General features: G+C 31.4%; 1 protein-coding gene across 4 annotated transcripts in view; it reads right to left on the bottom strand.

The window, feature by feature from the left end:
- Positions 1–14,243, bottom strand: part of LOC133205261 (zinc transporter ZIP12-like) — a 94,767-nt gene that overhangs the window by 17,458 nt on the left and 63,066 nt on the right. The window contains exons 1-2 of one of the 4 annotated variants that reach the window (XM_061341034.1): positions 12,791–13,237; positions 2,159–2,227 (exon numbers count right to left, since the gene is read on the bottom strand). In XM_061341034.1, the coding sequence (XP_061197018.1) occupies positions 2,159–2,177 (19 nt within the window). In that variant the 5' untranslated portion in view covers positions 2,178–2,227; positions 12,791–13,237. Of the gene's footprint in view, positions 1–2,158; positions 2,228–7,007; positions 7,092–10,751; positions 11,148–12,790; positions 13,238–14,243 lie in introns of those variants that run through there. The other 3 variants (XM_061341031.1, XM_061341033.1, XM_061341032.1) reach the window with 3 other exon arrangements.

The following is a 14,243-nucleotide window of genomic DNA, read 5'->3' as shown; positions in this document are numbered from 1 at the left end:
AAGCATTTAGTGTGATCTTTTTGCACTGTAATTGCGTCTAACACATGAATTAATTTTTAAAATTGTTTCCAGTATTTTTTTTATTCAAATAAATTATGGGAACAGTCTTATTTCATCTTGAATAGACACATTAAAATTTGTGACAACAAAAAAATTTCAAATTACTTTGCATGGTCAATTATTTGACCTTTCTGCACTCGAAAATTGTCATTTTCTGGCACTAAAAAATTTTAACAAGCAAGAAAAAAAAACCCAAGAATGGTTTAAAGTATCTTATATATTCAGAAAAGGAAATTAAAAGTGGGGGTCTGTGATGTTAATTTGTAGAAATTACTAAAATAGTGTTAATTTTTAGCGTAAATTGTGGCTATTTTTTCTGGATTTTCACAATATATTTGCTTTATTTGTCAAATATGATGATAGAATTCATGACAGTTTAATTAATATACAGTTTAAGACCAGCATAAAACAGTTCACGGCACAAAATAACGCGGTGTGCAGACTGTATGGAAAAATAGGAATCCAAACGTTACAAAACTTTAAATACTTCGAACGAGAAAAAAAATGATCACTTTCATCTAAAAATCCTTCTGCCATAAAATATATTTCCTCACTTTATGTTTTTGGAATGGAATTAAAACATGGGGTTTTAACTGAATATAGTTTAATTGGCATTGTAGAATCCAAGTTTATTGTAAGAACTAAGACATTATGCAGAATTTTTGAAATATAGGTCTGCTCAAAATCGCAGGAGCGAACCTCTTTTATTAAGAACTCTTTATCACTGAAAACTGATGGATTATCCTATTGTCTTTGCAAAGAAATTCCCTTTAAAAGTAAGCATGGTTTCTTTAAGATGAAAATGAGGGCTTACGTGAAAACTGAAGAACCTACATATAGATATGGTTTTGATATCTGGAAAGACTAATCTTTTACGCAGTACGGGGTTCAGATGGATTTAGAAATTTAAAAGTGGAAGATGAGAGTTAAAAGATCGTTATCAAACTTGTCGATCGGAATGTATCTGGGGGGCCAAAAAATATCGATGTAAGCAAAATCATATCGTAAAATGCCAGATTTTCTGTGAGAGACGTTGCTAAGACACTAAATATTTCATCACCACAGCAGTCCCGACAAAGAAAATTGAAACTAAAAAAAAAATCTGTCAGATGAGTACCTTATTTCCTTACAGATGCCTACAAGAAATCCGCGTGAAATGCGCATAGGGTCTATTAAAATTACAAGCATTTTTTTACAAAAGAAGGTCTGATAAACTTGGACTTTTTATAGCCCAAATAATAAAATGTGGAATCAGAGAGGAAGCTGTACATGTCGTCCTTTCATTGCAAAGAGAAGCCTGATCTCCAAACAGGTATTATACACGTTTGTGTTTTACTAGAGAGATCCAGTAATACATGAACCTTACAACCAAAGGAAGGACTATCAATGGTAGCTTTCATATCATAAAGATTTTATTAAGGAAAGCTAAGCAAGTTTTCTGTAAGGGCAGTCTAAATACCGGTCCCCATGCAGGTGATTTTCTTGTATATGACAACGTTGTTGCAAATGTAAAGAAAATTTGCATTTACAGAACTTAGCCACCCTCCGAAGTCGCTAGATCTCAATCATTGTGGAATATATCTTTATTCCAAAAACTCAAAGAAATCTATCAAAGAACGACATTAAAATTTAAGGTATGTCCAGGAAAATGCTATCCATCAGTGACTGTGTCTTTTGAGCTACATCAAAAAAGAGTATGCTGAAGTGTTCTGGTCATGAGTACAGAGAGTTAAAACTTGTGTAAAGGTTAACAGGAAATACTTTGAGGGATTAAAAATTTAAACATTTTGTGCTTTTTTTAATGACATTTTGCATTATTTATTCAACACCCCTCGCACATATATGTAGAAACAGCCTAACAAGATAGAAGAGACTTTCATAACATAAGATGTTATTAACTTTTTCCTACTTTTTTTAATTTGTCAAAAGACATTCCGCAAGTATAAAGAGGAAGAAATTCTACTTCACTTTCACAGGCTTTTGCTTCTAAAGTATTTTTTTTAATCATATGTCACATGCATGTGTTCTTGACTATCTGCACCTGCGTTTTGGTGGACCTCTCTTTAACATATTAAATAATGAATATTAATGCTATTACCTTCTGCTTCGGTTGGCATTTTTGTGACGTCACTGTAGATTATTTAAACAGTCGTGGGCTGACATTCATCTGTATAAAGAAAAATGAAAGTTGACTTACATTTAATAAATTGTAAACAAATTACACATGACAGTGAAGATTATTTATCTTTTAAAATTAAATAATATGAAACAGGTGCTTTCGTTATTTAAAATGGAAATAGAAACTAAGCATTTTTTTTTTTTAGAAATTATGCATTTTTTTTCCTCAGTAGTATGCTAACTGAGACACAGACTTACTGTACACTTAAAAAAAAATATTTTTCCTACTGTTTGTTGGTTCTTTAATCAATGCTTGTATTGTTCATTACTAAAAAAATGTTTGTCAGCTTAAAAATTAAGGAAAACGACAATAAAATGAATTACGCATGACGAATATCCTGTGCATATAAAATCTACATAAAAAGTGACTGATGTCTAAACAGGGTTAATTTCATTTAATCGGGTTTGTTAGGAAAAGTACGTCATAATGCATCGTTGTATACTTCGATAATATGATAATTCTCATTGCATTATATTTTTTTCTAATAAGAATAAATTCTATTATGTATATCTATAAATAATTATCATTTGAATTTCAAAAACAAATTAAAGTGTAAAGGGGAAAATTAGGAGCGGCAAACAAACAGACGATATGAATGTTCGTAGCGAAAATGGATGCTCAATCAAGTTATCGCAAAATTTCATTTTTTTTTTTTAAATCTTCTTTATGATAGAAGCGTCAGACATGTAAATTATAGATTTTTCGTCAAAATTCCATTTTTTGCAACTGGATGATACAAACGTATACGATTGTCATGTATTTCCCAATTACTAGTAGTTGTATACAACTAAATGATGCGTTTCAGCCAATGAGCACTTGTATCACTACCTTGAATGTCTCATATATTTTAAAATCTACGCACATCTTAAACAAAAACGTTTTTATACTGCATTTTATGACATAATTTCAAGACAAATAAAAGTCCCCAGTCCGTCCTTGATTCGTTGACAGATGAACATTATAAAGCAATCTTCAGGTCGCGATGTAGATTTATAGTCAGGCCCCTTGATCTTAGACCCACTGACAAGTGTGCTTTTATCTTCTTAGATTCTGAAGGGATTTTGTCAGTTTTAGAATATCAAAAGTACTCTAAATGGAGGCAGTCAAGGTTTTCTTCTTTTTATCAACAATTACTAGAATTATTATGATGTATTTCTTATGCATTATTATGATGTGTATCCTGTTGTTAAAGAAAAATATATAAATATATTTCAATAAAAATTCAAAATCAATGAAGAGGAAGAGAGAAAGTAAATGAAATGGAGAAAGGAAAATAGAGATAGAAGGATCTTCTTAATTTTATATATATATATATATATATATATATATATATATATATATATATATATATATATATATATATATATATATATATATATATATATATATATATATATATATATATAATTTGAAGGTAAAAATGCGTCTACATCCCTCTCTCCCCTTCTCTCTTTTTTCTCTCACTCAAAAAATAAATAAATAATTTAAAAACAAAACATAAAAATATTATTAGAAACCTGTAAAATATCTAAAATGGATAAAACAACCTAGATTTCTTTAAACAGAAATGTCAAGGTAGAAAAAAGATAAAATTAATTGGTAATAAAAGTTACTTGACATTGTCATTATTTACGAAATCTGTGTAATTGCAAATTAACAGATTACGGGATTAAAAATGTAAGTGCACTGTACATTGAGAGAGATACAGGTATAATTGTAGTAATACAAGTGCACTGTGCATTGATAGACATACATGTACAGGTACTGTAATAATACAAGTTCAGCGAATATACTGACAGAGAAAAAGGAGCTTATATTACTACAGGTCCTTTATCTCTGTCAGTTACGTGCACTGTAAATTGTACAATGACAGATACAGTTACCTTAGTACTATAAGTACACTGTACATTGACAGAGATACGGGTACCTTAGTACTATAAGTACACTGTACATTGATAGAAATACAGGTACTGTAGTAAGTAAATTAGTTGGGTTTTGCATAGAACATTACTTAACATTCACGAAGTTCTGTTGTTCTGTTTGAAACTAGGGATAAAATTATGAAAATAATTTTATTTTCACTATCACGTTCACGGAACTACGATAATAATATGTACATCATTAATCATTTCTGTGTGCATGCAAAATTGAAAATACATGTAATTATCCATAGAAAAGTATTTTTTGTGAAAATGTTGTACTATTTTGTCAGAAACTGACAGCAAAACTGCACACACACACACACACACACACACACACACACACACACAAAACAACAATGCAGTAACCAGTAATGACGTTAGCGGATGACTTTCAACCATTCAAGATACATGTACATGTGTTTTAATTAAGCACTATGTAAAATATAAACATGGCATTAATGGACGCAAATTAGACACCAATTCAACATGATATCATTAGCAGATTTTGTATCATTAATGGTATGCAAAATCTGTGTAATTTTGCACAGCTAAATGCATAAAAATAATACATGTAGTAATAATTGATTAAAAATTCATTCGTTTCGCTGGATTTATCTTATGTGAAATTCATAATATAAGTAACGGATATAACTTAAAATAATTCATGCTGAAAAAAAAAAACAAAAACAAAACAAAACAAAACAAAACTATCGGACTGCTGGGGTGCGTACAGGTCCCAACACTAACAGTTTTTAATGAAAATCCTCCTACATGTATATGAACTCTATTTGACTTGTCTGGCAATCCTCAACAAAGTCAAAAATATTATTTTAATTTCAGTTTAAAGAGAATACCTTTACGCAAAATCGTATAACTTTCCAATACTTTAGACAACCATTTTCCGTGATAAAGACAACTAACATAATAGACAAATTGTTTCTTTTGTTTCAATAAAAACAGAACTCGGAAATTTTCATATCTTGTTGTTGGTTATCTACAAACTAACTGTTAACCCCCCTCCCCCCCCCCCCCCCCGAATTTCTGAGTCTACACACAATTTAGGCTCTGATGCTGATATTCAAAAGACACGAGTTCCTTTAACAATATTTTGTAGACTTTGGAGACCAGACCCCGAGATCATGAAGTAGTCTAGACTTAAGTCAGAATTCCTGTATCGTCTTAAATTTTTATTATTGAAAACACATCAAATTTGAAATGTTGTTTGGAAAAAAATCTCTCCCTTTCATTTTGTTAATTGAATTTTCAAGATTCAGTTTTATAATAAATATTCGATCTAATAAATAACTTAATTTTTTACTTGATCTAAGTCTGCTTCATGATTCTGGTCTTCCAATAATCTGTTGGAATTCCCATGCATGGGTTCTAATTGTGCCCTTTATTAGCAGAGCTATTTTGTGATTTTATGAAGCAAAATTTATTCAAACACTTTTACATGAAAAGAAGAAGCCTTACTTAACTGTAGCCTTCAATTCGACATTTAGATAAATCAACGAGGTTGTACCAGTTTAACAATATTTTCATTTATACGTTTATTTGATATATCCCACTGAACTCAAAGTAAAAGATACCACAGAGTCTAACACAGCTATTTCATATTTGGATATTTTGCTAGAGAAAGACATTGATGGCAAACGAGCACCTTAACTTTATGATAAACATGATGACTTCACATTGTCTGTCGTCAACTTCCATTATTTATGTAGCACTATATCTTTATCGCTTGTTAATGTTTCCCAGTTGATTCGATATAAGCAATAGCATATTCTGCATACGAACAATTTTTAAACCGAGGCAGTCTACTGACAAACAAAATGACGATACTAGGGTATCAACAGTCTCCTTAAATTCAACATTTCGCAAATTTTATGGTCGATACAATGACCTTGTGTGCGATTACAATCCAGTCAATAGGTCGAATGCTGACTGATGTATGTAATACAAATTGTGGGGCCACTATTTCCATGCTGAATTGTCTATGCATTACTCCATTTACCCGAGCAAGATAAAGGGCTCACAGTGGGTGTCAACGGTTTTTAAGTTGAGGGACTTATTACTTGAAGGAATATTTATGAGATGAGAAGCTATTTACGACTTTATAATCATTTCGAGCTTTTCGTACTACTTCATTATATTATTTTCTAAATTCTAGCCAATAAGGAGGATTTATTGACAATGTGGAAGATAAAATCTCATTGGAAGATATATCCCTCAAAGATTTTCTTTTTACCTCCCATGGGATTTTGTTGGGATTTAAAATTCTGTCAATCTCCAACAGGAGTTTTTATTTTTGGGATAATTTGGGAGAATTTTATAAGAAAGCTACTTCATCGTGCATGTTTAAGTTAATATGTGGTCATAAAAAATGTCATAAAAATCAAGGGAAATATCATCTTCGCTAGCTAGAACCAATGGTTTCCGAGCGGATCGGAAACCCTTGGCTAGCAAAGATTGGGAAATATTTAAATTATTCTTTCAGAAATGGTATATAGTTATTAAATGTCACCGTGTTTTGTTTGTTTTGCTTTATGATATTCTCTACATCTTTCCTTGTCTTACTGCGGTTGTAATTAAAGGTTTGTCAGAGGGTCGAGTGGTTGTTATCTTTTTTGGAATATGTTAACTTACTAAAATCGTAAATTTTAAAGTAAATGTATTATTTACTTCATTCATATTCTCAAAATTGCACCCATTCTCGTCCCGTTTACTTTATCTGATTTGTTTTAAACCATATTCGACTTGGGGGTGTCTGGATGGGATTTTTAAATTATATACATTTTCAAACATTTCAGACATTTCAGAATTTGAAGGTGACAATTTCTATTTACTCTGGAGGAAAGCAGTGATGCTAAAGGTGACTCCAACTTCGGCCGATTTTGTAAAGTTCTTGCAGATTTCTTCAGAGAACTATGTCAAAGAGCACTGAGAGCAAACCGAGAAAATCATTATTTTATATCTTTTGTATATGTAGTTCATTTTCATTCCAGTTTGCTTTGTCTGTTGTTTTTCGTGAATTGGTTAAACTGTTCGAGTAAAAATAATGAACTTGTACGGTTAATGATTGGACTGATTTGTGATTCAATAATATTTGAATCTATAATGACATTTAAAACGAGAACTCTTTCAAATGTCGGACTGCAGAAACACAAAACGGTGACATCATAATTGCTTTACTTATTTGTAGAATGCAATAGATTTTCTTGATGATAAATAATTTAGTTAATTAAATTTTCATGATTGATAAAAAAAAACCCAACTGTATCGTGCATTGTTCGGGGGAAAAAAGATATCATAGAATGCCACAAGTTTTGAAGAGCTATTTATTATTGGGTCACTGGGACTATTGATGAAAAAAAAAACTCCATTAAAGTGAAGATAACACTGATTAACTTTCCTCATTAATTTTATTCATTAATATAAAAACCACCTAATAATCGACAAATTAAGATAATTGTGGTTACATACCTGATTTATTTCAAATACAATTACATACATATTTAATGAAATATTTAACACACTTTCTAGTTATTTCCTATCATTTTAACACGGTCTTTAAATCTGGTTGGCGTAGTCACATTTTTGGCACTTTTTGAATGTATTTCATTAATCACTTTAGGTCAATCAAATTTTTGACACATCGTAAAGTACATATTAATATAAACGTCGTACAATGCAGATCCTCTTGACATGTGAAAAACGGGTCCTATCCTACCGTTTTAAAACATATTAAAATTAAATTATTATTACTTGATTACATTCACAGCTCTAAGTACGTATAATACATTAAGAACTACCGCACTTATGCAGTTTTACATGTATATTTCGGTACTAATTATTTATCTGTTAATCAGAGACAGTTACACTGACAAGAAGAATAATTATATGTCTTTTATTCGATAAAGCATTTTGTTGTTCTGAAGGTTGACGAGACATAAGGACTGACCAAATTCTGCATTTAAGTTAGTCACGTCGCGCATTTATGAATACTTCCTTGTAAACACCTGCAACAAACACCTTATTTTAACCTCAGAAGCCAATTTCAATTTCTTAGGGACAAAAGAATTTCCAGCAGTCTTGCTTGCATTTTATATTGTATAAAAAATAAAATTAAAAATAGAATGATGTATACGTCACCTATATTCTGTTAAAATTGTGTAATAAAAATGTGAAATACTTGGAGTATTAGAGTACCACTATATATAGTGATGAAGGCCGAAGAACAATGCGAATGTGATACGGTTCAAAGTAAAAGTACCATTGGCCATGTCAGATAGAGTATATAATTACTTTGTGTACAATTAAAAGTTTTCATTGATATCGTCAATTTTAATTTTAAAAATAATATAATCATTTCAAAGACATTCTTGTGTTTTCTAAGTATAAGAACAAACAACTCCCACCCCCCACCCCACCCCCGGGGGGGGGGGGAGTTCTCCATCTGTCCGAGCCCCGAGGTGTCTGGGTCACGCGAAGGTACTGGATACTTCTGCAGATTCGGCATATATCTAGACTTTCATTTATCTCTCAGAAATTTATTTTTTGTTTAAATTCACACCCACCAAGTAAATATAAATCTATACGGAAACTCATAACTTTATACGGACGAAAGGAACATCTTTTGTACATTCTTTTTAATGAACTGTTAAACGATTTCATTCACAAAAGGAAAATAGACTAAATTTAAGATCCCGAATTAACAAATTTTTAAATATAGAATAGAATAGAATAGAATAGAATTTATTTGCCAATCATGGTCCCACTGGGGGCATAACATAGATACAAGCATAATTTGTAACACTCAAGAGGACAAGAAAATACATGAACATACAGCAATACAGAACATAAAAATACTAGATGTTGAGTCTAAGCAAAAATAGAGTTGATGAGCAATTTGAATTATCTCCCTTACACCAGGAAGCCATATATGGCATTACAATTGAGTCCCTAAACTACAAAAGATTTCAAGGGACAGTGCTCTAGGATATACATGTCTCAGAAGTGTAACTGCCTGGACAGCATTCCTCCTTATAACTTATGTAGAACAGTAATTCAATAATGTATGTATCACATAAAATTGAGAAAATGTACATAATCGAAAAATTTAAACAAATTTTACCATGGTGGGTGTATAAATGTAAATGGATTACAAGATAAAGGTGTAGTAATGGTTGCCAGTCTACAGAAGACATCAAGGGACGGTGCTCAAGGAAATGCATGAATTTTAGTCAGTTAAAAAAAAAAAAAAAAAAAAAAAAAAAAAAAAAAACCATGAATAGAAGGTTGCATTCCTCCTCATGCCTAATGTAGATAAGCAAAATGAGCACAATTATAATTAACAAAGTGTAGCAATATACAGTAATATTGTTTAAAAATCATATACAGTGTTTTGATATGAATTGACTTAGTATTCTTAAGATTGACTCATTTTCATTTGAAAATAGCCATATAAGCTTCTCATTAAAATCAAGATTAGGGAAATTGGTACATAATTCTGAGACAGATTTTAAGAAAATTTCTCGTTCATCTTTGAATTTAGTGCATTTGAGGAGAAAATGTATTTCATCCTCCACCTCATTCAAATCACATTTAGAACATAATCGCATGTGTGCTGGGATACCCTGGAACCTTCCAACTTCAATTTGTAAATGATGTGAAGATATTCTAAATCTAGTCAGGCATCTCCTCAACTCAAAATTCTTAATGATATTAAGATAATTTTCGAAACCAAATTGATCTTTAATTTTAACATAAGTACGTAGTTTACCATCCATATAACTGCCCAAATTGTCATGCCATAATTTTATGTAAGTTTTCTTCAGAATTTTGTGTATTGTATATTTACTAAATATATGATTAAACTAAAATTTTAAGAAAATGGAATTTTTTGCGTATATCTTTTTCAGTGAAACTCCCAATACTATGGTTACTATAATGATAGATGATAGCAATTTTTTAAATTTTTTTTTTTCGTGTCTTCTTAATGGGATTTTGACATCTCCTGTAACGCTTAGACTTTGCGTGGGGTTGTGTTTGAGCAAAGAGAGAGAGACGGGCACTGTTAAAATCATTGTGAAAAACAACAAAAAATATTCGCTTTCTCTCTGAAATGTTGGGATTTCAATATTTTTATCAAACTTTCATCACCGAAAACATACATGCACATAAATAGCTTTTTAAACTCTATTTATCGTAATTTTTTCTCAATACCTATCTCGATTTGATGACTAAAATATAATACATATCCATAACAGCTCGGCCAACAATACAATGACCTAAGCTCCCGATCCCGAGTCGATTTACGTACATGTACATAGTTGCTACAAATCACACCCATCATGTTCATATATATATATTTGTTATGTTAAAGTTGCTTAATGAATTATTAGAAATTAAGATTATTACATTATTTGATGTTAAGCCTAATTAATTGAAGATTAATCTTAAAATTACCAAAGATGATCAAATATTACGACTTTTATTCACCTTGCTCTACGAAGCAATGCATGTATACATGTACCTTGTGCCCTAAATTGAAATAAATATGCGAAAAAATAGATAAAATAATTACTTACTATCATGGAAAAGGGTTAATGTCCAGAAAAGGTAATAAAAATCTATGTTAACAGAGACAGTTTCAGTTATAAGTTTCACGCCCGAATGTGGAATATCACTGTTGAACTCACTCTCGCACTAATGGAAATGATGAGCGCGTATGGACGGTAGCCTAAGGGAAGATTTGGTGACAGGACGTAAACACTTGCGAATAAAAACCATTTGTGCCAACGAAGACCAACGTCGTAATTAATTAATTAATGTTATCATGATGAAAAAATGCCGATCAGCGTTTTAAAAAAAATTTTGCAGTAAGATTGATCTATTTATTACATGCATGGAATCTTCATGAAAGACATTGTTCCGCGGATGTGGTTGAAAATTTCGTGAAGTTCTAACTAGGTTGATATAAATCTATCAGAATCTTTATTTTGATTTCTCGACTTTATAATGACCCTGTCATATATCTACTGATCGTATACGTTTTTTCCTTAATAAATCTATCAGATCACGTCGTTTCATATCGCGTCCAACCAATAAGACGCAATAAAATTTTTAAAGAAGAAAAAGTATCGCGCAATTTATTTTGAACATTGAATAATCCAGTTTAAGCTGCAAAATGCAATACAATACCGTAATAATGAAGTGGAACATATCATAGTGCTATTTGTTCTGCCTCCCAGTTAAAGTTATGAAATCGATTTTTTCTCTCCCCCTCCCCCTGTTGTCCTTTTCTAATCTGGTATCCTGGTAATTGTTCAGAGTATTAAAAAAATCACTTTTATTATAATTTTATTTTTGTTACATTCGTATAAATTAATTAGTAAATAAATAAATAAATTTATATTTTTCTATTTCTCTATTTCTTTCTTTATTATCTTCCCTTAAATGAACTTGCAAATATTTTATTATTATTATTTTTTTTTTTTTTTGTTATTTATTTATTTATCATCTTCCCTTAAATGAACTTGCAAATATTTGCTTAATTATCTATAACTCCTACTCTGTACTTTGCATATAATGATCAAATTTTAAAATGAATCGGCATGACCTTACTTGTCAGGTTTGTGTTAGAGAGAAGGTCTGTATTGGCATTCATCCTGCAAGCATATGTTTCTCCTTTGTTTGCATAAATTATTTGAAAGTTGACTTTATCAAATAATTTTACAATTGAAAAATAATTTTTCATTCTATTTGTTCAGTGGATTACTGCCTTTAGTGTATGACCAAAAAAAAAACCCACGAGAAATTTAGTGGTCAAAATCAAACTTTAAACATAATTTTTAAAAGACGAAATTCCAGTTAAACTATATTCGAAGAATTCTGTGAGGGACTTTTGTAATATTTTGTGGCGGAAGGTTTTTTTTCTAGAAGAAAATGATCTTTTTGTAATTTCAAAGTTAGATTTGCCTTCCTAACTCACTGCACCAAACAAATCTCATATGGTCTGCGTGGAAATTCTACATGTATTTCCTTGCAGACTTCAGATGAGAGTTATTTGGTGCAGTGAGATATTTTCTGTTGATCCCAAATGATATATTTGATCAAACTGTTATAAATTTTGTCGTTATATTGTGAGACAAATAGCAAATATGTTGTAAAATTAAAAAAAAAATTAATCCTAAAATAATCATACTTTCAGTAAGACATGTATAATGTACTTTCAGTAAGACATTTATAATGTACATATACATGTATAATGTGTATAATGTGTGTACATTTATATTGTATTTAAAATGTCATTGATCCCCGCTTTTAACTATCTTTTCTGATTATTAAAGAGACATGTAACTTTGGTCTGCTTTAATTCAGAAAAATCGTAAGACTTTCAGATAATGTTTCATTGCTTGTTAATTTTAATGCCCCTCCCCCAATGATTATGCGAAGTAATTTGGAACGTTTTTGTCAATTAATTTTTTTATATATATTTAACATACATGTATATGATTTAACATACATGTATATGATTTAACGTACATGTATATATATAATAAGACTGTGCATGTTCACCTCACCTCACCTCACCTTTTCGTGGCCGCTGACAAGCCAATACACTTACACTGTTTCCACCTGCCTCTGGCTGCTAACCTTGCTGATGCCCAGGTATTCCATCCCAGCTTTAACCGCTCATCCCCGGTACTCCTCCTTTAAGTAATTTTTGGCCAGCCTTTCCTCTTTTCTTGTGGGTGCCATGTCAAAGTAGTGGTACAGATCCTGGTGTTCTTCATCCTAAGTACATGACCAATCCATCTCCACTTCCTGAGTGTTATTGTTTCACTTTGGCCTACTCTTGTTGTTTTGTTCTATGGTGTAGTTCTTCGTTTGATATTTTATCTGGTCATCTTACTCTGAGAAGTTTTCTCAAATTTCTATTCTGGACGGTGTCAATCTTATTTTTGCCCCGCCTTGTCGTTTTCCATGTCTCGCTTCCAAACGCAAGGACCGACAGGACCACGCTGTTAAATAACTTCACTTTTGTTTAAATGGAGAATTTTGGTGAGTTCCAGATTTTTCTTTTTAAATTGAGATTTTGTTTTTCCCACTCTGTTGGTAATATCCTCGTCAGATCTCTCTTTTTTTTTTGTTACCACACCTCCAAGGTATGGTTCTACATCGTCTATATCTTGTCCGTTGACCTTACCTGTCTGTCTTGTGTTCTTTGGTTTTCTTATAATGTTTACCCGGAACTTGCATTCTCATCTAGCTGTTTAGCGTCTGTGTTTTTTATTGGATATCTCAAGAAATTTCGAGGAAAGAAGAGCAATGTCGTCTGCGAAGTCTAGATTTTCGAGTTTTGTTATATAAAGTTCCATCTTATTCCTGTTGATTCTCTTTCTGCATTTCTTTTTATCATGAAGGTTATAACCAACAAAAGTAGGAATACTGTGAAATCCTACTTGCCTTCAATCCTGTTGATGTCAAAAGCCAGTCGGATTCTTCGCCATCTTCTAGAGGAATGCGCATTGGAATGATTCGCATAGAAGTTTCACCATTTTGACCAGTTGTCTGGAATGCCGTTGAACTTCATGATAAACCAAGGCACTCTATATATGAAAGGAATCAAATATCTTCTCAAAATCAACATAATTTACAGGCTATGTTGTGTTCCATTCGGAATGTTGTTCTAATTGACTTAATTCATTTGTCCAAATTGGGTATAAGAGAAAAAACTCTGTAAATGTGATTTATATATAAGTTGCAAATATTATAGTGCAGATAATAAACGCATACTGACCCCCTATTTTTGTTTTGAATTTTGATTAAGCCTTGTCTGCATATATTAAAAAATTCTTTACGGCCAAAAAATGAGGCTGATTGCAGGATAGAACCTATAAATGACAACATCTTTACTTTGTAAGGAATAATCGCTCTTTTGTCATTTTCTGTAAGGGCAGTAACTCTAATCTAATTCTCGCAGAGATAACTCTCCTATTTTTAGAGGTACGTTTAGTGTGCAGATGTTTACAAGCCCCATGTCAACACTTACTGCCGTATTGACAGCGTTAGGGCCC

This window comes from Saccostrea echinata, unplaced genomic scaffold (genome assembly GCF_033153115.1).
Source record: "Saccostrea echinata isolate AGI-Se365-2 ecotype Australia unplaced genomic scaffold, CSIRO_AGI_Sech_v1 ptg000054l, whole genome shotgun sequence".
In the NCBI taxonomy this organism is placed as follows: Eukaryota; Metazoa; Mollusca; class Bivalvia; order Ostreida; family Ostreidae; genus Saccostrea; species Saccostrea echinata.
This window is presented reverse-complemented; position numbering and strand designations above follow the sequence as displayed.